The sequence below is a fragment of the Mirounga leonina genome, unplaced genomic scaffold (genome assembly GCF_011800145.1).
Source record: "Mirounga leonina isolate KUSES-001 unplaced genomic scaffold, KU_Mleo_1.0 Mir_174, whole genome shotgun sequence".
In the NCBI taxonomy this organism is placed as follows: domain Eukaryota; kingdom Metazoa; phylum Chordata; class Mammalia; order Carnivora; family Phocidae; genus Mirounga; species Mirounga leonina.
Window position 1 is genome coordinate 1,079,974 of NW_023270451.1, and position 23,458 is coordinate 1,103,431.

Below are 23,458 nucleotides of genomic sequence, written 5' to 3' on the forward strand. Positions count from 1 at the left end.
GGCCGTAGAAACGTACTTGGGATTTTGAACTTGGATCTTTCCCCAGCCTAGCCGAGGGGGACGACCCCTCTCCCCATGCTGGGCGGGGCAGCTCCCAGTCAGTGGCGCTGGTCCAGAGGGTCCGCAACCAGTAAGCCGCCCACAGCCATTCTGTTCCCACACAGCCACTCTGCCACTTTCAGGACGGTAGTCAGTAAATTACACGGGCAGGCAACGCTCCGTTATACAACAGGCTGTGTGTCGGATGATTTTGCCCAACTGTCAGCCAATGTGAGTGTTGTCAGCATGCTAAGGCAGGCTAGACTAAGCCGTGATGGTTGGTCGGTTAGATGTAAATATATTTTTGACTTAAGAAATTTTCGGCTTGGGGCGCCTGGGTGGCTCAGTTGGTTAAGCGACTGCCTTCGGCTCAGGTCATGATCCTGGAGTCCCGGGATCGAGTCCCGCATCGGGCTCCCTGCTCGGCGGGGAGTCTGCTTCTCCCTCTCCCACTCCCCGTTTGTGTTCCCTCTCTCGCTGTGTTTTTCTCTGTCAAATAAATAAATAAAATCTTAAAAAAAAAAAAAAAAGAAAAAAGAAAGAAATTTTCGGCTTATGATGGGTTTATCAGACAGAGCCCTGCCTTAAGTCGAGGAAGATCCATAGTGAAATTGGCTGCAACATTTCTTTGGCTGTAGACAATTCAGTTTTGCTGATAAGCTAACATTATCTTGCTGCTGCTGCAGCTTTTTAAGATTTATTTATTTACGTTAGAGAGAGAGAGAGAGAGAGCCCGAGCAAGAGGGGTGGAGGGAGAGAATCTTAAGCAGACTCCATGCTGAGCACGGAGCCTGATGCTGGGCTCAATCTCACAACCCTGAGACCATGACCTGAGCTGAAACCAAGAGTCGGTGGCTTACCTGACTGAGCCGCCCAGGCAGCCTACCTTGCTTCTTTTATTTACTTTTTTTTAATCTTTAAAAATCTTTCATTTTGTCCTTAATCTCAGCTTTTAAAAATGGAATATCTTATGCATATACAAATAATAGAGAATAATATAATAAGCAACCTTATGCCCACCAGCAGCCGTGTCAAAACATATCTATCTTATGCTATCATCTTTAGGACCTTAATAAGCACTACAGACGCTGCTGGGGACCCAGGCGCACACTTGCCCCATTTGTTACCCTCTTTCCTGGGGATAAACTCACATATTTGGCAATTATTATTGCAATGCCAGCTTTTACACTTTCATATGTTCTTGTATACAAACAATATATGTTGGCATTTTTTTCAAATTTCAGATAAATGGTATCCCACTGTATGTATCCTTCATTATTTTGTCCATTATATTTTTGAAATTTGTCCATATCAGGCAGCCCTCAGTCTCCAGTTTTAATATCTGTAGGTAATATCTGTATAGAGCTCTTTCTTCCTCTAAGTGTGACAAAATCTATTTGGCCATTTTTCTTTTGATCCTTCAAAAAACATTCTTGTATATGTGGCCTTGTGCACATGCACAAATCCTGTCCCTAAGACCCATACCGAGAAGTGGAATTACTGGACCATAGGGTATGAACTTTGTCAAGCCAATTACGTGGTACTGCTTTGTTCCCTAAGTGGGGGTACCAGTTAACACCCACACCAGCAGCGTGTGAGTGTTCCCATTGCTCTGTGTCTTGGCCAACCCTGGGTTTTGTCACACTTCAATTTTTGCTAATGAAAAGTTACCTCATCATTATTTTCATTTGAATGTCCCTGCAGGAATGAGACTAGAGCGAGACAAGCCAAGCACCCAGGTCCCAACGCTTCAGGAAGGTCTCTCTGTCTCTCTCTGAGTGACGTAAACGTGGGGTTGACACCTAGCATTTGCACTAAGCTGGCAGTGAGCAGCTCCTTAAGTTTTATATGCTAGGCACCTTGCTTGTCTCACTCCAGTCCCAGCACTGCTGTCAATTACTGCATAGATAAATACTCCAACTTGATTTCCAATACCACGTGCCAGTTCCTGGGTCTGAGGTTTTACTCTACTCACAGACTGACAAGGAGCTTGTTACTGTTTCATGGATGCTGGTGGAAGACCTGAAACTCCCGGGTGAAAGACAAAGGACTTCATTACCCATGACACAGCAAGCAACAAGATGCTTGTATTGGTGTTTGTTCCCATGTCCCTAAGCCCTGAGTCCCATGGGGCAATTCAAAGGATGCCAGGTGGATCCGCATACCGAATGAGTTTATGCTACAGCCAAGAAACACTGAGCTTGGGGGATTCATTGCTTTTATAGCAAGGAGAAGCATGCCTGTTCTTTGTCCAGGGGAAGAGGTTACCTCATGCCTCAAGGTAGCTTGCTGGAAGCACAACCTTGAGAAATGGCCCTGGTGAAGAGCAGTCAGGGCCTTGCATTGTTGGCATACTCAGCAAAAAACGTTCGGAGGCCCAGAGCCCGTGGAAGTTTGCCTCTCCCAAGACCCAGAAATCCTGCTTCTTAGGTGATATCATCAATATCTTGTTATTTTGGGGGGAGGGGTTTGCTATAAAACTACAACTTCAAACTTTATATAATCATAACACATAAAATAAAGTCATATACAGAAGTAATTCATAGCCACCTGAATGTATACAACATCCTAGATTTCACTTTAAATCCTCACAATGTAGGAAAAGCATAAATGAAGTTTTTGTTCAGATTAGTGGGGGGGTGTAGAGATGGGGTAACTGGGTGATGGACATTAAGGAGGGCATGTGATGTAATGAGCATTGGATATTATATAAGACTGATGAATTACAGGCCTGTACCTCTGAAACCAATAATATATGTTAATTAATTGAATTTAAATTTAAAAATGTTTAAAAAAAGATAACTTAGTAGGTACCTGACTGCATAACATTTTCCCTTACATGACCTGTTTAAAATTGATACAAAGAACTGAATTCTTAGAAAAAACATTTCTTTAAATCAGTATCCTAAGTGTCCTACATTTTTTTTACCAGAATCTATAATCCACCCCCACTGCCTTACACACACACACAACACACACACACACACGCACACACACATGCAAAATATTTTATTAATATTTTAAACCCTATTCATTTATAAAAGAAGAAGAAATTGCTCTCTTAGGTAGAATCAGAGGGAAATATAATGTTTTGAAACAGATAATCTAGGAATCTGGAAAGAGACTGGAAGTACCTAAGCCAGATAGTCACGTCAACCAAAGTCTTGTTCCTTAAAAACCACTTAGTATTGGGGCACCTGGGTGGCTCAGTCAGTTAAGCGTCTGCCTTCAGCTCAGGTCATGATCCCGGGCTCCCTGCTCAGCAGTGAGTTGGCTTCTCCCTCAGCCCCTCCCCCTGCTTGTGCTCTCTCTTACTTGCTCTTGCTCGCTCTCTCACTCAAATAAATAAATAAAATCTTTAAAAAAAAAAAACTGCTTAGAATTAATGATGGCACTTCTGAAGGAAACTAAGAAAACTAGTTCCCAGACATGAAATTAAGAAGTCGTTCTTTTTAAACAAGGAGCTGTTTTTTGTTTTTTGTTTTTTAAGGAAAGGCAAATGAGGAGCTTGTAAAACAACCTCCATGAGGCTCCCCAGTTTCCCTAAACACATGTTTATGTGTGTGGGATTATGTGTGTACAAATGGCATTTATTAAGACGGACCAGCAGTCTCATAAATTTTCTCTGAATTGTCCTTGTTTGAGCCTAAATATTTACATAATCAGATTCCAGGCCTAAGGGATGACTAATTTTAAGTCTTCTGTGATTAAAACACAGTCAAATGTGATACAGGAAAACACACAAAGATTTGGTAGATTCAACCACTCATAACGTGATTTTGCTGGAGTTAAATTGTGTGATGCTGAGAAATTTTATTGCGCTTCTTCTGGTTTTCCCCAAACTAAACAGAACCAAATGCTGTTTTTCTGTAATAAGATTTTATTACCAGTCACAATCCAATAACAGTTGAAAATCGAAAGATTCTGTCAGACAAACCACATATTTGCTTCAATACCCCAAACAACTAGGTTTTTTCCATCAAACTCACTAACCTAAATGGGTGTTATATAAACATACATAACACGGCTTTAGATGGAAGGGGTTTGTTTTTATTCCTCCAAAGTAAACCTGTATAAATGTGAATATAATTATTTCATAGAATCAGGATATTCATTTTTTTCAATCTTTATTGCATTCCTTAAAAGTGGCATCCCTTGGAAACCCAGCCCCACGAGGCTACGAGAGACGCTGGTGGTCATCTGATTATCTACCTGCAGACTTGTCCTCTCTACCAAAGCCACATCAACTGCGTTTTCAAGTTCTCCTGGACACTACCCCTCAAAAATGTGGGGGTCACTGCTCTACAGGGCAGCTCTAACTGTCAGAGAGCTCTTCCTTATAGTCAAATCACTCTCTGCCTTTTATCACTTCTCCCCTCTGGAATTAGTTGTACGATCAGCATCCTTTTTCATAGCGTGCTCCTTCCTGTAGTCGTTCAGGTTTCCGCTGAACAGAAAAGGGGGTGGGGGGGTGCTTTTGTTACTCCTTTTGCTATAGGTGACCATCTCATTTTGCAGAATCTCTTCATCCCAGCTTTTGCTGTGCCAGCAGATTTCCAAAAAGGAAACGGTGATATAAGCCCTTCTTGCTATTCTCCCCCTTTCTTTCTTGAAGGTGCTTCTTCCAGGACGAATTAAAGAGAATGCTAGCATTTATCCTTATTTTTCTGTGATGGGTAAGAGCAGACTTACTTTCTTAACCAGATTTCAGAGATTTGGTAGATATTTTATGTAATGTTTTTTTCTCTTCTTACTCTCTCACGACCCTTGATTATATATACATATATATGTATATATGTATATTTGTGTATTTATATATATAAATATATTTTATATTATATATAAATAATATATGTAAATATTTGTATATATATAAATATACACGTTATATATATAAATATATATTGTGTATTTCCTTACAACATCCCATGCTTACTTGCCTCTAGACTTCATTCTCACCTTTGGAGTCTTATTTTCTTCTCTTAATCTTTCTTTCATTGAGGTGAAATTGACATAACATAAAATTAACCATTTTAAAATGAGCGACAATTTAGTAGCACAAAGTTGTACGATCAGCATCTCTACCTAGCTCCAAAATGTTTTCATCACCCTGCAAACTAATCAATGTACTCTTCACATCCAGTTTTCATAATAGCAGTCTTCCTCTGATCCTCTTACTTTAGAATCACTTAAAAGCCTTAAAATATATATATATATGTATATATATACATATATGCATACACATATGTATGTATGGAATCGTTCAACATTTTCCAGAGGCCTAGATCTGGGAGACATTTCTGAACAGCCTTCGCCCACTGGTCTAGTTGTTTAAGCGTATTTAATTATTTAAACAAAATAAAATAGTTATAACGTGAGTAAAATGCTGTGTTTATATCTCAGGTTTCCTGCAATTTGCAATTAACTAAGATAATGCGTGTCTGTGTCCCCAGCTTGTGAATGTGACCCAGATGGGACTTTATCGGGTGGCATGTGTGTGAGCCACTCTGATCCTGCTTTGGGGACTGTGGCCGGCCAGTGCTTGTGCAAGGAGAACGTGGAAGGAGCCAAGTGCGATCAGTGCAAGCCCAACCACCACGGGCTGAGCGCCGCAGACCCCGCGGGCTGTCAGCGTAAGTCAGCAGCGGCTGTCCACCAGCCCGGATGCGTTTTAAAGCTTGGGGCTGTCTCTTTCAGCCCTAAAATTCGGTCATTGTAAAACACGCAAGGTATTGACATCCTCTGGGTTTTCTAAAGTGATGCAAACAAACCTCCCACAAATTTTAGTAAATGGGTGATTTTTCTCTTGGTGGTTAGCTGAGATTATCATAAGGGACCAGCAGGGGGCGCTCACATTTCCTCACTGGGGCAAACATGGGACAATGCCAAGAAATTTAATGCCAAGTTGCGAAACCTTTAGAAAAATGGTCTGGACTTGGACTCTCTTATACAAATCCGTTAAATTAAATTATGCATTTATGCATAGATTGAGGACTTCTTAAGCAATCTTCAAGTGGTTGTTTCTTTTCTTTTTCCTTCTTTAAAATTACTTTTCCCCTTTCTTCTCATACCCCTTCTGGAATTGGTCCTATATTCTCTAATGAAGAGAAGACAAAAATTAAAGAGCCAAGGGAGAGGTTGTGGGGAAATAGGAAGAGTTTTCTGGGGCCAAATGGGGAATTTTCTGGGGCCAAATGGGGAGACCTTTGGCCCTGGGATCACAGAAATTTAGAGTTGCCTGGGGTCTCATAGAGCTGCAGATTCCCCAGGGAATCCTGGGGAAATAATTTCCCTCTGGTCACAGCATCATGCTCTATGTTTTTGCTCATATAAGGAACTATAGATTATTTGCATGTTTAGAGAACAGCATGCAGAATCCTACATTCTTCTGGAGTTTAATGGCAACATTAAATTCCAGGATCGTGAATTATATCATCAAGCCAATCCCCATCACACCCAGGTGTTTCCCCTGGTTCAGTATTGACCTGATGCCCTCCCAGAATAGGGCAAATGTTGTGGGTTTTTTTTTTTTCTTTTGTAACAGCTTCAGTGAGATATAATTCATATACCATAAAATTCACCCTTTGAGGTACAATTCAGTGATTTCTAGTCTATTCAGAGTTGTGTCACCACCACTATAATCAATTTTAGAACATTTTCATTACCCCAGAAAGAAGTCCGATAGCCTACTTCTGGCTGTCTACCCAAAAGATTGGAGAGATGTGTACACTCTTGTTCATAGCAGCATTATTCACAATAGCCAAAAAGTAGAAGCGATCCAAGTGTCCATCCATGGATGAGTGGGCAAGCAGAACGTGGCATATACATACAACAGAACATTCTTCAGCCTTAAAAAGGAAGCTCTGACACATGCAACAGTATGGACGGACTTTGAGGAGGTTCAGCTCAGTGAAATAAGCCGGTGACAAAAGGACAACTACTGTATGATCAATCCACTTCCATGAGGTACCTAGAGCAGTCAAGTCCATGGAAGCACAAAGTAGTGGTTGCCAAGGGCTTGGGGGAGGGAGGAAGGGGTGGAGATGGTGTTTAAAGGGCATAGAGTTTCAGTTTTGCAAGATGACGGAAGAGTCCTGGAGATGAGTTGCAAAACAGTGTGGGTGTATTTAAAATGGTAAATTTTATGTCACATGTATTTTACCATAAGAAAAGTAAAGAAGCCCCATGGCCTTTAGCTACCATCTCCCCATCCCCCATTCCCCCAGCCCTGGGCAAGCATGAATCCACTTTCTGTCTCTGTAGATTTGCCCACTGTGGACATTTCAGGCAAATGAAATCATCCAATATGTGGTCCTTTGTGACTGGCTTCTTTCCCTTAGCATCATGTTTTCAAGGTTCGTCCATGTTGCAGTGTGTGTCAGTGTTTCGTTCCTTTTTATGGCTTAACAATATTCCATTGTGTGGATACTCCACATATGACCTATCCATTCATCATTCGATGGACATTTGGGTTGTTTCTACAAGCAGTGGTTTTTCCTGCAGGGGAAATGTGTATCTTGCTCTTAGCAAATTTCTTAGCCTCACAACAAAGGCAGAACTCAGGGATGCCTGTGCATGGCAGAGAAAGAGGAGGGAGATGATGAAAAGAAAACGTAACAAGGCAGTAAGGAGAGAGAGGAGAGAGAGAAACGTTAGATGCATCTGCCAAAAAAGGAGCCATTGCTAACAGCCACGAGCCTCAGAAACCCTTGCCCTGCGTTAAGCGAGCTGATCCCCCCGACCCCCCACCCCGTGGCATCACTCAGGGTGACTGTCCCAGCTGCGCCCTCTTGCACAACTTCTTTTCCTTTGTCTCCTCCTAAGTGCCATCCGGCAGAACTGCATGGGGCCTCTGGAAGTGTCTGGGCCTGGCTTTCCTGGGTGGGGTTGCGCGCACTACGATAATCGTGCGGACCAGACACTAGGCAGGGCTGGCGGGGGCTCTGTGTTCTTGAGACCACGCGTTTTGCTCCGTGTGAGCTCTTCAGGACAAGAGTGGGGTCAACAAAAACGAGAATAATTGTGTTTGCCGCGCTTTCAGCCTGTGACTGTAACCCCTGGGGGAGTCTGCCCCTCTCAGCCTGCGATGTGGACACGGGGCGCTGTTTGTGCCAGCCATTCGCCACGGGACCACACTGTGAAGAGTGCACCGTAGGTATTTGCCTAGGATTGCCCTCGTAGGTCGTTGGTCCGATCTCTGCTGCCATTGCCCAGAAGAGAGCCGGTCTTGTTAATTGCTTTCCTGTCCTGATGTATTTCAGGCCTCCCTGGGAAAGGTTGTATACGCTACAGAAATCCGCAAACACTAGAAATCAGCCCCCACCCTTCTAGAGAGAGCCGGCTGTTAGACATTCACCAGCACACCAACTTTTACCAAATTGGCCTGAACCCACCCAGGCACCGACGTCGGAAGTGTTAATGCGCTGTTCTCCCGAAAGTGCCAAGCAGTAGAATGTGACGATTTATCTCCGCCCCTCTCTCCGCCCGCCAGATCACGGAGCCTTTTCTTCTGTCTGTCGCATACAGTCCCTTTATCACCCCTACCACTCCTTGCCTAAAAAATATTTTGGATGAGCTCATTAAAAAAAAAATAAATAAAACCCCCAAACCACAGGATTACATGTATTATAGATTCTTGTGGGAAATAAACTCCCGGATTTTTCACAGTCTCCTCTAAACATACGAGCACATATGTCTAAAAATTAGTAACAGAAAACCTTTTTTTACGCCATAAGAAATGTATCATGCAGTTAGGGAGTTCAAATCCAACTTGTCCCGTGACATTTTACAAAGAAAGAAAGAAAAAAAAAAAGCTGAATCTAATAAAAGAACAGTGACCTTGATGTGTCTGAAGAAATGTAGCTGATAAATAAGAAACATATGCCTATTACAACATAGTTTTGTGGTAATATTTTAAGTCATTTTACTGAAAACATATGAGGATGGGGCGCAGGAGGTGGGGAAAGAAAGCCAGGAAATATGTACAAAGAGGGAGCTCTCTAAGACAGGGCAGGTGACCTAGAAATTATGAAGGAAGGTGAGCCAAGCCAACTCCAGGGCCATGTGGGGGCAACACGGAGAGGATGCAGGAAAATAACTGAGCAGGGGCCACCCTGTGGGGGCTCGTCCATTGTGGCTGAGCCCACGCATCCTGTGTCCGGTGGTGCCTGGGACCTGTGCGGAGCCCCCCACCTCCCCCCATGCCAGCACGCCCGGCCCAGGGGGAGTTTTAACAACCACATCCTGAGTGAGGCCGGTCATGGCACGTTGTTTTGCCTGAACTGAAGTTTAGTTTTGGGAAAAATATCAAAATTCCTTTCCTGTGTTTTGTAACAAGTTAGGTCAACTTTTAATGTTTAAAATAAATCTTTTTGAGTAAAATCAGGCATAAAATTTTACCAAGCTAATAAAAAAAAAGTATATTGATACTTAACAGACCTGTTTCCAACAAGAGTGCCATGCCTATTAAGACCTTAATTTTTTAATTGTCTGAGCATGTTAACTTGAGATCTGAGGGGGAAGCATTTTTTTTTTTAGCATTTTATAGTAAATGTTATCAGATTTAAGAACTAGTTGTTTGTATCTCACCAGCTGCTTATATTGAATAAAGGTCAAGATGTTGCAATGATGAAAAAAGTCTCAAACAAAGTTGACTCTCACGCAGAGTTTATTATGCCAAAACAACTTATTTATAAACAAGAGAGCCTGCTGAACTGTAATATTCAACTAAGATCTCAAAAGCAGCTTGATTGATTTTTTTTTTTTTTACCCCAAACATTTTAGGGTTGTGAAGGTAAAAATCCCTAGGGATTCTGTGGTAAGGGAACCTATTGGTTTTGCAAAAGCAGTTGCAAATCAGCTAAAGACCTTCTCCCCAGATTGGCCTTAGGTGACCTAGTGGGAGACGGAATTGATACTCTTAGAGAACCCAGTAGTTTCCACCGCATCTGAGCTTGGAGTCATCCACAGACAACCCGCCTGTCCCCCTCATTTCAAGTCCCAGAAATGGGAGATACGTGTCCTCGAAGATCACTACCAAGTGCACAGGCAAGAAATGCTGGGTGGCTATTTGGCATGAGTCAACTGAATCATACTGGTTTTAATAGTACACTTAGAGCAGCAAATCTCTTCATAGCTGGAAGCGGCTGAGCATTTTCTCTTTGTAGGCTGGATACTGGGGACTGAAAGATCACCTCCATGGCTGTTCTCCCTGCGACTGTGATATTGGAGGTGCTTATTCCAATATGTAAGTCAATCAAATGAATGACTAAGTTCTGTGGCTATAGTCTTCACTCACGTTTCCACATAAAAGCACATTTTATTCTGATATGCTCTTAGTCATCGGCGATGGGCTTTATTCCATGACAAGAAAAGGGCGTTGAAAAGCGATGATCTTGAAACATTAACTACAGCTCAGTTGATTTATTTTGCTTGAAATATGTCTAAGGAAGAGAGAAACAGTTCTACTCCCTGGGTATCCCAGGAGGTGGTAAGATGGATGCCTCGTGTGACTTGACCTGCCTAAAACACCAACTTTTTGCCACCCTATAAAGAGAGGTCCTACACTCCTGTTTGCAGTCTTTAGAGCAGAATCAGAGGAAAGAAATGGCTACTTGGGTTTCATAGATCTGGACTGGCTTTTCAAGACCAGACACGTAGAGCCCACGGCCTCCTAACCTCCTCCTCAAGACAACTGATTGATAGATTCAAAGAGTGGGTCCAAACTCAGAAGGCATTGAGCTCAGCACCCCCATGCCTTCATTTTATACCTGCCCCCCCATCACCACGTTTGTGCATGATGGATTTGTTTTTCCCCAGGTGCTCACCCAAGGATGGGCAGTGTGAATGCCGCCTGCACATCACGGGCCGCCGCTGCACTGAGCCAGCCCCTGGCTACTTCTTTGCTCCTTTGAATTTCTATCTCTACGAGGCAGAGGAAGCCACCCCATTGCAAGGACTTGCGCCTTTGGTGCGTATTTCATTTAGTTGCCTTACAGATTTGATTTGATGGCGTGTCAGTCCATTCATATAACACACCCTTGAGATCATGGGTAAGGTACCCGGAAAAGAATGGTTTTGCCCACATATGCAGATCAGAGTAGACCTTAATTTATCATAGAACTGAAGATTATAGAAATTCTTGAGGGCAGAGTCTGCATTTTATTTAATCTTTGTAGTCCAAGTCTAGTGCAGAGCCTGGCACATAAGGGGGAATTGGATTAAGTTGTGATTTCACTTTTGCTCTTTAAATGTACCCCTCAGATAGCACGTGTTTATTGAGCATCTACTTGTCTGCCTTCCCCACGACACTACAAACCATGAGAGGGAAGAAATAGATGTGTATCCCATTCACCACTGTTGCCCTAGGGCCTACCACAGTTCCTGACCCATGGTAGGAATGTCACAGACCTCTGCTAATGAGTGAACGAATAAGGTTCCTAACAGACGAGGATGCTGTGTTCTCTGGCCTCCTGAAGCTGATCTCAGATTAGCAGTTCTCACCGAAGGCAGCCATGTTCACTGGAGTGTGTGACTGCAAACATCACTTAGCGTGCTACTTTGTCTCCTACAAGTCACAGTCCCGTGGGAGCTTTTCCCTAAACATATTTTTCTAAAAGTCTCGTTAGCGGAGCAGACACATACGTGCAGAATGGTTAGAGAAAACATGAGTTGGACTCCTGTGACATTCTCAAGCACGTGGTGCCAGCCACAGGCAGGAATGTGACAGGAAACGGTAATGTGAGGTGGACGTCTCAAGGAGAGAAAGCATGGGAAGGTCGGTTCTGAAGACAGGATTTGGATAGAAGACAGGGGAGCTCATCCAGGTTCCAGCGACGAAGTCATTTCCTGAGACCTCTTCTTTATCTGGACACTGTTGGTGGGAGGGATGAAAATGCCCCTTAGGAGGATTGGAATGTTCTCTTTTACTGACTGGAATTGGGGAAGGGGGCAGGAGGCTTTTCCTGTCCCTACTTAGACTTACAGCCGTGGTGGGTGGAATCAAATGAAACAATTCTTTTTTTTTTTTTAATATTTTTTAAAAATTTATTTATTTGAGAGAGAGAATGAGATAGAGAGAGCATGAGAGGGGGGAGGGTCAGAGGGAGAAGCAGACTCCCTGCCGAGCAGGGAGCCCGATGTGGGACTCGATCCCGGGACTCCAGGATCATGACCTGAGCCGAAGGCAGTTGCTTAACCAACTGAGCCACCCAGGCGCCCCTCAAATGAAACAATTCTATGTCCGCATTCTTCGCGGGTTTTAATTTTGTCTTTATGATGGAGAGTGGAAAAAAAAAAACAACTTTGGGAAAGTAATAAAGTAATATTAGTATTTATAGTTAGGCTGTAACTATTGTTAAGTAATAGAAAATGTGTATTGGCCCCGCCCCCTGGTTCTTGGTACAGAGCTCCTAAAGCCCGGGTAATTTTCTGAGTGATAAGAACACTAGGAACATCTTTTGTTCTAATATTTGGTCTTTGACCCTGGCTCGGGACACAGAGCTCCTAAATCCTTTGGAATTTCCTGGGTGATAGGAGTGTCTTTTGTTCTAATCGGTGACTCTTGATGGGCTTCTGGATGGGGGCTGGTCACCAGAAAGACCCAGCCATGATTGGAAGCTTGGAATTTTCAGTCCCACCCCTTCCCATTCTCTGGGAAGGGGAGAGGGACTAGAGATCAGGTTAATGATTGATCATGCCTATGTGATTAAAGCCTCCATAAAAATCTCCAAAAGTATGGGGTTCAGAGAGCGTCCAGGTTGGTGAGTGCATCCACATGCCAGGAGGGTGGTGCACCCCAAATCCAGGGCCCAGAAGCTCCTGCTTCCAGAACCATCCCAGTCCGGTCCATGCCCTATGTATCTCTTCATCTGGCTGTTTATCTGTATCCTTTACGGATCCTTTATTGTATAATAAACCGCTAAACATAAGTGTTCCCCTGAGTTTTGTCAGCGACTCTAGCAAGTTATCGAGCCCAAGTCCCAGTTTATAGCTGGTCGGACAGACGTACCAGTAACAACCTGGATTTTCTACTGGCTTCTGAAGTTGGGCAGGGCAGTCTGGTGGGACTGAGCTCTTAACCTGTGGCATCCGACACTAAACCCAAGGAGATGGTGTCAGGACTGAATTAAGTTGTAAGACACCCTGCTGGTGTCAGAGACTTGGTGGGTGTGGGAATAAACCCACATATTGGCATCCGAAGTGTTGTGAACGTGGTAACTACCACTGTCACAGCGGAGGGGACACTCAGTGGTGTCTCTCCTATACAACTGTAAATATAATCGTTCCCATTGTTTTCGATAAGAAAACACAAAACAGATGTAATTGCCTAGTAGATGGACTGATACTTAACATTTACTCGCTGTGCACCACTGGTAGGTGCTGACAAGCCATTAAGTAGGATCATATCCTGTGTGGATGCGGCTCCCAACTGTGAGGAGTGTCTGACATGAAGCCCTACTCCTCTCTCTAAAGCTTTACGGGGAAAAAAAAAAAGTCAAGGCTATAGAACAGGCTTAAAGGATCAGGAAAATTGCTTAAAAAACTGGAAAGTCATATGTATGACAAAGGAAAGTAAATTCAAGGTGGGATTGATGTTAAACATTTAAAAAATAACAGCATGAATAATTTCCTCTCCACTAAAAACATGCTCCTCAATTGTAGAAAGGATTTAAGTTAGACACTAATTATTTGTGCGTTCATTTAACAAATATGTATTGTGTGCTTGCTATGCTGTTGCTGTTGGTATTAATAAAACTTCCAGGGGCACTGGGCTGGCTCAGTCAGTAGAGCATGCGATTCTTGATCTTGGGGTCAGGAGTAGAGTTTACTTTAAAAAAAAATTTTTTTTTTTTTTAAAGATTTTATTTATTTTTTAGAGAGCGAGCGAGAGAGAAACAGCATGAGAGGGGAGAGGGTCAGAGGGAGAAGCAGACTCCCCGCCGAGCAGGGAGCCCGATGTGGGACTCAATCCCAGGACCCTGGGATCATGACCTGAGCCGAAGGCAGACGCTTAACCATCTGAGCCACCCAGGCGCCCTAAAAAAATTTTTTTTAAACCCCACAAATTTCCACTTAGTTAGTGCCTTGTGCTTTGCCCTTTATATGCATTATCTCTTTTAACTTTCCAAACAACCTAAGTATTAGTATCTTTAATTTCCAGATGAGGGAAACATTAGAGAGGTTGTGCAACGTGCCCAAAGTCACACGGCTGGTGGGCTGTGGGCCCTGGATTGAAACCCAGGTGCATCTGGCTCCATAAGGCTGCTCTCACCCCAGCAATATGTGCCACCCAGTGCCTAACACTGACCTCTAGGCCAAGGGCAGCATTGAAAATGATTAGTTAGGGTCTCTGCCCTCCAGGAATTTTTAACTATAGCAAATACACTTCCATAGATGGCTCAGGATGGGCGCAGAGCCTTATGACAAGGAGAGTGGATACATGCAATGTGTTAAAATTTCAGAGTGAGTGATCCTTTATGAACAGGCTTAATGCACAGGTAGAATAATATGGCCTGAGACTTGAAAACAGTAAGCATTTCAGTTGGTGGCCTTGGTGAGGAGACAGTCCAGCCAGAAACGTTGTAAGTAATGGCTCAGAGGAGAGACAGTGCGCAAATGTATTCAGAGAACAGGAAGTTCATATAGGGAAGAAGTATTGGAAAAGAACATTAGATTCTCTTATTAAAGAGACCATATTTTATTCTCTGGGCAATGAGAACTCACTGAAGCTTTCTGAGCAAGGGACTGACCCGATGAAGACTGTCCTCGGTGTTCTGCCAGGGCAGTCTAATACAAGTGAGGCCTGGGATGGAGGGAGAGCGGTCTGCAGTAGTCTGGCAGGAATAAGGAAGGGTCTAAGTTAATGGGAAGCAGAGAGAAGAGAAAGGATGCTGGACACATGAAAGGATGTGAATCCAAGACCACAACTTATGAATTTGAGAACAAAGAAAAACAACGATTTCTTGGTGGGTCTTCAAAAGGTGTGTGTGTTTGTATGTGTGTATCTTAATTTATCCAGGTTTCTATAACAAAAGCACCATAGACTGGGTAGCTTATAAACAACATAAATTTATTTCTCACAGTCCTAGAAGCTGGGAAGTCCAAGATCAAGGTTGCAGCAGATTCATGTCTGGCAAGAGCCCACTTCCTGGTTCATTGACCGCCATCTTCTTACTGAATCCTCACATGGTTGTAGGGGCAAAGAAGCTCTCTGGGGTTTCTTTCATCAGGATGCTAATCCTATTCATGAGGATGTGCCCTCATGACCCAGTCACCTCGCAAAGGCCCCCCCCCTTTAAATATCATCACCGTGGGGATTGGGCTTCTATATATGGATTTTTCAGGGACACAAACATTCAGTCTGTGGCAATACCCTTGCAACTCAAAACGTCTACAGACCAACAAGATTGGTACTGCCTGTGAGTTCACTGCACTTGGAGAATCTCTGACCCCACCTCACACCTATTGAATCATGTCTACCTGTTAACAAGATCCCTAGGTGATTCATAGGTGGTTTGGGAAGCACTGGTCTGTTTTCTTATAGAAATGACCTGTGATCACAAAAAGTTAATGTTGATTGAATTTAACATAGTATAGAATTTAATACAGTATAGTATAAAGCTAATTCTATAATGTACGTCTGTATAAAATTAATAAAATAGTCTCTAATTTTGTGTTACACGAACTCAGTTGGTAAGAGAAAAAGAAAAAAAAGAGGACAAATTGGCATAATCCAGGGTAGCCTGTCCATGGGTCCTCATCACAGAGGTCGGGCAGCTGGTCAGAGAGTGTGGCTGAGAATCAGAGCAGTAAACACTGGAGTAAGAGAGTTCCGGAAGCAGGCCACACAGCTGACCCTAGGGCTGTGCGCTCGTGACGAACAACCAGGGCACCTGTGAAATTAAAAATCATGTTTGTAACACCAACAATGAAACATCAACCAAGGAAACACCCATGTCCAGAGTCCAGCGACAATCTGGAAACAAGCAATTGGAGATTCTGACTGGGTCACCGCTGAGGACATGGTAGCAAAGAGAAGCCTGCGAAGCCAGGATTTTAAGGAAACTGGAGCTGCATGAATGCAATTCCTCTGCTTCAGTTTGACTGCTGGGATTTGGCTCTCCTGCTCGAACCTCTCATGGAAACCCAAAAGGCCAAATCCCACAAACTGTGAGAACTGCCAGGAATTGGTCTAGGGAGTGGCCAGAGTGACAATAAGCTAATAAATCTGCCTCGCCACCATGTCTGTTGTTGATTTTCTACAACTTTCTTCTTGAGATTTCACATTAAAAACATAACATTTGTGCTTTTTTTTTAATACCATAAAACTAATAGATAAAAATAAATGTTTCCCCAGTTTCAAATTTTACCGGTACACAGCATCCTCTAAAAAGAAAACCAAATACATGCTCATTGGACTACCAAAAATTTCCCATTTTCACAGAGGAACAGAAAATTATAAACTGCTTCGTAACTCCTTCCTGAGGCTATGAAATGAGGCTCGGGATTACCTTTAAGTTATCGGATAATCTGAAACTCTTGCCCCGTGGTATAATTGGAACTTTCGTCGGTTGCTTACACTGTCATTTCTTTTCTTGTTAAGATATCAGCCACAGCTCTGCCTACATGTGATGTGTACTTCCAGCAACAAGGGAGCGATTTCGTAGTTTACAAAGGCAATATAATACTGAAGAGCAATCAGAAGCAGAGTGTACATGCTGACGAGTGGAATGAGGTAAACCATTTCTTCGCTGTTGTCTGTCCTGCCGTAAGGGAACAACCCAGGACTGCCCTCAGAACCGTGTGGGGCCCGGGTAAGTGCTCAGGCCATGTAAGCTCCCAGTGTCCTCAAGGATGGGATAGACGAAAGGAGGACACAAGCTCAAAGTAATTAGAGCCTCTGGGCAAAACCTTAGTAGCTTTCTTTCTTTCAAGACAGAAGTTTCTGGAAAGCTGGATTCTGGAGTTCGAGAGTCAGGTATTATGAATTCACAATTTTTTGTTATTTTAGTAAGGAAAGGTACAGTGCTGAGGAATGGTTCTCCCCCTCATTGGAGGGAAAAGGACATGTGGACATCCCTGGAGATAGTGCATGGCTCTGCCCTGGAACCAGGCCATGGGAGTCGGCCAGTGCTGGCCTGAGTGCAGGATGATGCCCCCTCCACGGGACCCCGCCTCCGATGGCTTCAGAAGGCCCAAGGAGACCTGAGGACCTTGTAGCCATCCAACTATATTAGCCAAAGTTGGGGGTATTTTAGGCCCATTCATTTGTTCGTTCATTCATACACTGGGATCTTTACTCACTGGGTGTTCCCGTGTGTGTAACGCATGATTGGCGTGTTAGAAAGCAAATGAAATCAGCTGCTCGCTGTCTTGTTCACAAACCTAACACCTAAGTCAGTTCCTTCCATTTAAGAGACCTTGAGTGAATGAAATGCTTGGATCAATAACAAAAATATGTAGGCATGAAGCCTGCCCTTGAGATTGTTGTTGTGGAAATGAGCCATGTATACAAATAACTAATGGTGGCTGGGTGGGGTGAGTCTCATAGAAGAGGTGCACGTAATGTGATAGGGACTCTCATCTCCAGCTGAGAGGAGCAGAGAAGGCTTCCTGGCCGGTGTTCTTCCTCCCAGATCCGTGCACACCAGTATGGCGGCCTCACTCTTTGTCTGGTTTCTGTTCCCACACCGCATGCCCATGGAGCCTTCTCTGACTCTCTGGACTTCTCATTCTGAGTCCATCTGAAAGAGAAGAGTAGGGGATGAGTGGCTCCTCCCCTCCCCTGGCTCTCTGCGGTGCAGGTCAGTGAACCTCAAATTTTACTGTGTGTCAGTATTGCCTGGGGAGTTCATTCAGAATGCAGATTCCGAGCCTTCCCCTCAAGATGCTGAATCAGGGAATCTGGGACCGGTCAGGAAATCGGCCAAGCACCCCGAGGTGACTCTGATACAGGTGGTCCCTGACTGCACTTCAAGAAACACAGCTCTGAGCTTCCACAGACTATTCTCCTGACTCTTGCCTGAAACAACCACCTCTGTATGATTGATTTGTAAAACTTCTACTCATCCCTGAAGGCCCAACGCAGATTTATCTTCCTCTGACATTCCCTACCCTGCCATCTGGACATTGTTCATTGTTTCCGTCTCTGGGGTCCCACGGATCAGTAATTTTCAAGGCGAAATCAATTGGCTGGGCCAGCTTGGTGCAACAGAATAATACAAAACAAGGGCATTTTTTTTTTTGGTGAAAATTTTGTATCAGTTTTCTATACATGTGTATGTGTGGGCTGAGTCACTGTCTTGGGTTGGGTTCCCCCAAAACAGATATGACAGCAGAGATTCGGGTGCACGTGCTTTACTGGGGGGACGCTCATCAGGAGAAGCCTGTATGGGGAGCAAGGGCAGGAGGCAGGGAGGGGAAAGCAAGGCAAGGACGCATCTAGGGCAGAGTCTAGCCTTGGCCTGGCCCCTGGGCAAGGTCGGAAGCATAAACGGCACAACAGAATTGTCCCCCATGGAGGCCCAAGGGCAGGCCTGTTGTGTTCATCGGTCAGTCATTGTTGTGGGCGGCCAGGGCAAGTGCAGGCGGCCTCCCTCATGGGAGCTCCCATCCAAGGACAATTCTCAAGAGAAGGGAGCTGTGTGAGACAGCAAACAACAGTCACAGCAGCTGGTAGCTGGGGAGAGCAGCCCAGCAAAGGGCAGTGCACGGAAGCATCAGCTCCTTGAGTGCTCAGACTCCCAAGCATGGCCATTTGTTCGGAAATCAGGGAAAAAGAACATTGAAGGTACTGAAATATCCAGCTTCTTAGTTTCTTATGTAGTCTCTCTTGTGACTTGTTAGTGGTTTTTTATTTGCTGTTTAATGTCACTTGAAGAAAAAGAATGTTTTTTTTTTAAATATTTTATTTATTTATTTGACAGAGAGATAGATAGCAAGAGAGGGAACACAAGCAGGGGGGAGAGGGAGAGGGAGAAGCAGGCTTCCTGTTGAGCAGGGAGCCTGATGCGGGGCTCGATCCCAGGACCCTGAGCTGAAGGCAGATGCTTAACGACTGAGCCACCTAGGTGCCCCAAAAACGAATATTAAAAAGTTAAATTATTAGCGTGAATTGGGCCATTCATCTTTATGTCATGCGATGCCAGTTTTCACTGCAAACATAAGAGCATTTGGCTCCTGTGTAATCACTGAAATTACACAGTTTGTATTTTGTAGTCACATTTGCATCTCTATCTTGTTCTTCCCAGAACAATGGAACGCTGCACAAAACTAACTCAACTTAGTTTTCGTTCCACTTCTCGGTTTGTGTCCCGCCACCGCTCCTGCCTTCAGCGTACTAATGAGTAAGGGAGGGCTGCAAAAAGGGCACCTGGGAGTCACCTTATCTTTTATTCCTCCTAGGCATCCTTCGGTGCAAGCAGCTGGCTGATACACGGAAGCCACATGAATAATGTCTTTCTTAGAATGCCTTTGCCTTCTTTCTACTTTCAAAGCAAGTTCTGGTTGGAACAGAAAGCCTGGCTTCCTGGAGCTGTCAGCACCCTGCTTACTCAGTCATAAATGTAACACATTTACCTTGTACGCACGCTTAGTCTCACTGACGCATGCGCATAGTAGATCCACTCGAATGCTATGCTCACCGGCATCATGTGAGCTATTTGCAAATGGGAGCAAGCAAGCGAGCACATGGTGGGCATATCTCTTCTGCTCACATGTGCCCTCCATTATCCCAAGAGACGTCAACTTACAAAACATCTTCAAAGATAAAATTATTATTTCAAGATGGTGACAGCAGAGCATGAAACCAAACATGGGGCCCTTCTGAGTGTGGGACCCCCTACAAGTACGCCTGTTGCACGCCTATGAAGCTGACCATGCTCATTTGCTTCTTACATTAAGTTCATTCCATGCAAGCACAGGTTCTCCAGGATTCTCATTGATCACCATTCCTGGGGAGATTTACAAAAGGAGATTAGTGGGACAGACTGCAACCTTCAGCTGTGACAGTTGGTCCTAAGGTTGTAAATGATACTATCTTCCCCCTCCTTGCCACCCATTCTAGATTCCCCTCATCCTCAAGTAGCACTTCTGTTGGTAGGATGACCTAGGCCCTCATCCCTCCAGGGTCTGAGCCCCTGGTTTCCATGGTTTCATCAGGCTACATGTAGGGCAGCGCCACGTGTGTCTTAGTGGGCCCCTCAGTGCCATGCATATTCCTCACGTCCTGACTGTACAGCATCAGCCCTTCCAGTTATGGTCATTTCTTCCCTGGCCTCCTGGTCTACTGGCATGAGGAGCCTGAGTGACCATGCAGCAGCCATAGCTTTAAGTTTAGTGGAGTTCTTTGTTCCTGCCCAAGAATCAAGACATCGAAACCCACAGAGCCTAAAGTTGTAAGCACAAGAAGCCCAAATTCCCATGATCACCGTCAGTGACAGTGAGCTTGGCTACTCCTACTTGATTTCCAAACCCATGTTTTCTCCCTGTTGGGGACACTGCATTACATAAGGCCTTCGCCCTAAGGAGTAAACAACCTCCAGAAGACCACTGTCCCACCTCACAGGGTGTCATTTCCAAGCTAGCTGAAGCTGATGCATCTTTGGGAGACCCCATTCCACCCCCCCATCTGAGGTTAGCATCTTCTGGACGGTTTGGTTTGTGTAGGAGCAGGGGCTTTCAAAGTCACATGATTGCTGCTATATTTCTTTTGCTGCGAAGTGGGTCCCTTGAGCTGAGGAGGTATTCTGGTTTTCCTCACTGGTGAATCAGACACTCTGTGAGCCCTCAGACAGTGGTGCTGACCAAGGCCACAGAATGTCTGATTCTCTCTATGGGAGACCGCATAACATCGCCTTGGACTAAGGGACCCAACTTCACTATCCTTTAATATAGGAAATCAGTGTGCTATTTTGTGGAATATCTGGATGGTCCAAACCCTTTGGGGCTATACTGTCGTAGAGAGTGGGAGAATGTGAATGGCCTTGGGGCAAGACTGAATACACACTGCCGCTCACCCCAAGTCAATACAAATTGCTCTGTTCCTTCTTCTGTACGGGGATGGAGAAGAACACATTTTGCGTTTCAGTAGCTGTATATCACATATGAAGGTGGTGTTCATCTGCTCTGGTAAAGATACTCCAGCAAGCACAACCGCTGCAAGTGGGGCTACCGGCTGGTTAGGTTTGTGTTAAGTTTGTGATGAGGATATGATGGGAACCACCACCAAGTCCTGAGAGTGGTACCTTGAGGATACTGCTGATTTGCAATATTGTTTTGTATTTACTGTATTGGCTTGGTGGGGAGAAAGTGGAGGCGGATGGGCATTTCACAAGCTTTTACTTGGCATTCCCTACTATAAGACCTCTTATGTTACCTCACAGGTCAAAGAGTCAATGTCCACTGCTAAGCAGGTCTATGGCAATTACATACTCAGGAATTGGAGGAAGTAATCAATGGGTGGTTCATAAGTGCAGTGAACGCACTGCAAAAAGAACTTAGGCCAGGACTCCATATATTACCTCTCCTTTATATGCCCCTCTTCTAACAAGGGGACCATGATGGCACTTTGGGTACCTGGTTTACACTTGCCAGGGTGTTGAAGAGTCTTTCTTCATTGGGATCTGGCCTCTTTTCAGTCACTGGGTTCTGGATCTGAGAAGTGGCTCAGATCTAGGAACTTGACAAAGCAAAATGTCTTGCCATGGGGGCAGCTGACCTCAGCCTTTTGCTAACTCATACCGGATCACTTTTGATTATATATATGAAGCAATACCTTTGTTGTCTGCTCATCTCTCTTGCTCCGAGGAACACCATGTTCTATTAATCATCTCCATTAAAGATTCCTACGGGTCAGGCCCCCTTGTCTCCTACTCCAACCTTGCTGCCCACTTTAATAATTGTACCCATCTTGCTTTTCAGAGTTAAGTGATACCCAGCCTTTGGTAGTCTGTGATTCTGTCCTCCACAGTGATACTAAGGAGCTCAGTTTTGTAATGATGTATCCTACCAGCCTACAGAGGTTACTCAACACTCAGCTTTTCAGTGATGCTGGTGCCCTTCTCACCAGCTCGTTACTTACTGTCTTGATATATAGAGTGTCCTCTAGGCCTTCAAGGAACATAATCAGTTGGTGTGTTTTCTGTTCTTGCATTTTAGATCCATTCTAGCACGCCTACTACTCTGAGCCTTGAATCCCTTCCTCCACAGCCTGATACAGCTGTTCTGGAACCTCTGCTTCCTTTCCTTAGGGCCACAGCTTTTGCCAAGCTTCCAAGAGCTGTTCCAGCAATATATTGGATCCATCTCCCAAGATTCCAGGGCTCTTGCCAGGCTATTAAGTCCTACATTGCTGGTGGCCCCAAATCAACAAACTCTCTTTATCCAGTTTCATATTCTGCCTCGTTGGTCTAGCAACCTCAGGACCCAGAGTCAGCCATTCTTTCCCAGTTGCTACTGGTCTGTGTTAGCCAGGTCCCTCTCAGAGATCCAGCCCTTTCCCAGTCAGATCATGCTGAAACTTGACCCTAATTATCAGGCAAGTGGTCAGGAGGGATAGTATAGGCAGGTCCTGAGGAAGGTACACATTTTCTTCCAAGACACCTGCATCATTTGAGGTTTCTGCATTGTCCTCAAATGTGGCAGGGGTGGAGTGGAGGGGCTCTATTTTCCAGCAAGAGTGAGTGGATTACTTCTGTAGTCCGAGAGCGCTCAGGGGAACCTCAGGGTTCAAGGTTCTCGTGTGCATCACCCATGTCTTAAAAGCCCTCTTCTTCCCTGTGAGGGGCTTGACTTTGTCATAGGTGACTTACCTCGGCTGAGAACTCAGGCTTCTCTGAAGTTCCGCAAGTCTTACAACTAAGTCCTGTGCCTGGACTTCAGCTCTTCCTGCCATCTAGCTAAAGGAGAGGAGTCTGTAAATACCTCCAGGGAGGCCTCGGATTCTCACACTGGGCTTGGAATTCCTGGGTGATCGCCCTGAGCCTGTCATCTCTCATCGAAGCTTTGGTGGCATTCAACAACTACCCCCCATTTCCACAGTCCACAGTCCTTATCATTATGGCTCCCCCACATCTCTTGGTGCCAGAAATATCCAGTGGGCGCCCCCCTCCCCGCTTTATCCTGTCCCAGTTCTCCACAGGTGACAGCTTTAGCAATTGCTCTGCTAACCACGGTCCAGGGATCCTCGATACATGTTACACACGGGGATCCTCATTGCCAGCTGAACCCAAAACGATCCTCCTCCCAATTGCATCTGGGAGTCTGCTTCTGGTCGTGCATTTTAGATCCATTCTAGCACGCCTAGGGAACGTGCTAGCACATTTCTAGGGAAACGGTCTGGCGCCGACTGTCTCAGGTCAAGTGCCCTAGAAACAGAGCCCAAGACTGGATTCAGGTGCATGTGATTTATTAAGGATGT

The 23,458-nt window shown here is 44.6% G+C and overlaps 1 protein-coding gene across 1 annotated transcript in view; it reads left to right on the top strand.

The window, feature by feature from the left end:
- LAMB4 (laminin subunit beta 4) overlaps nt 1-23,458 on the top strand; it is a 90,681-nt gene that overhangs the window by 16,648 nt on the left and 50,575 nt on the right. Inside the window, exons 10-13 of the mRNA XM_035020351.1 lie at nt 5,493-5,672; nt 8,081-8,190; nt 10,206-10,285; nt 10,858-11,008. Coding sequence (XP_034876242.1) covers nt 5,493-5,672; nt 8,081-8,190; nt 10,206-10,285; nt 10,858-11,008 — 521 coding nt within the window. The remainder of the gene's footprint in view (nt 1-5,492; nt 5,673-8,080; nt 8,191-10,205; nt 10,286-10,857; nt 11,009-23,458) is intronic.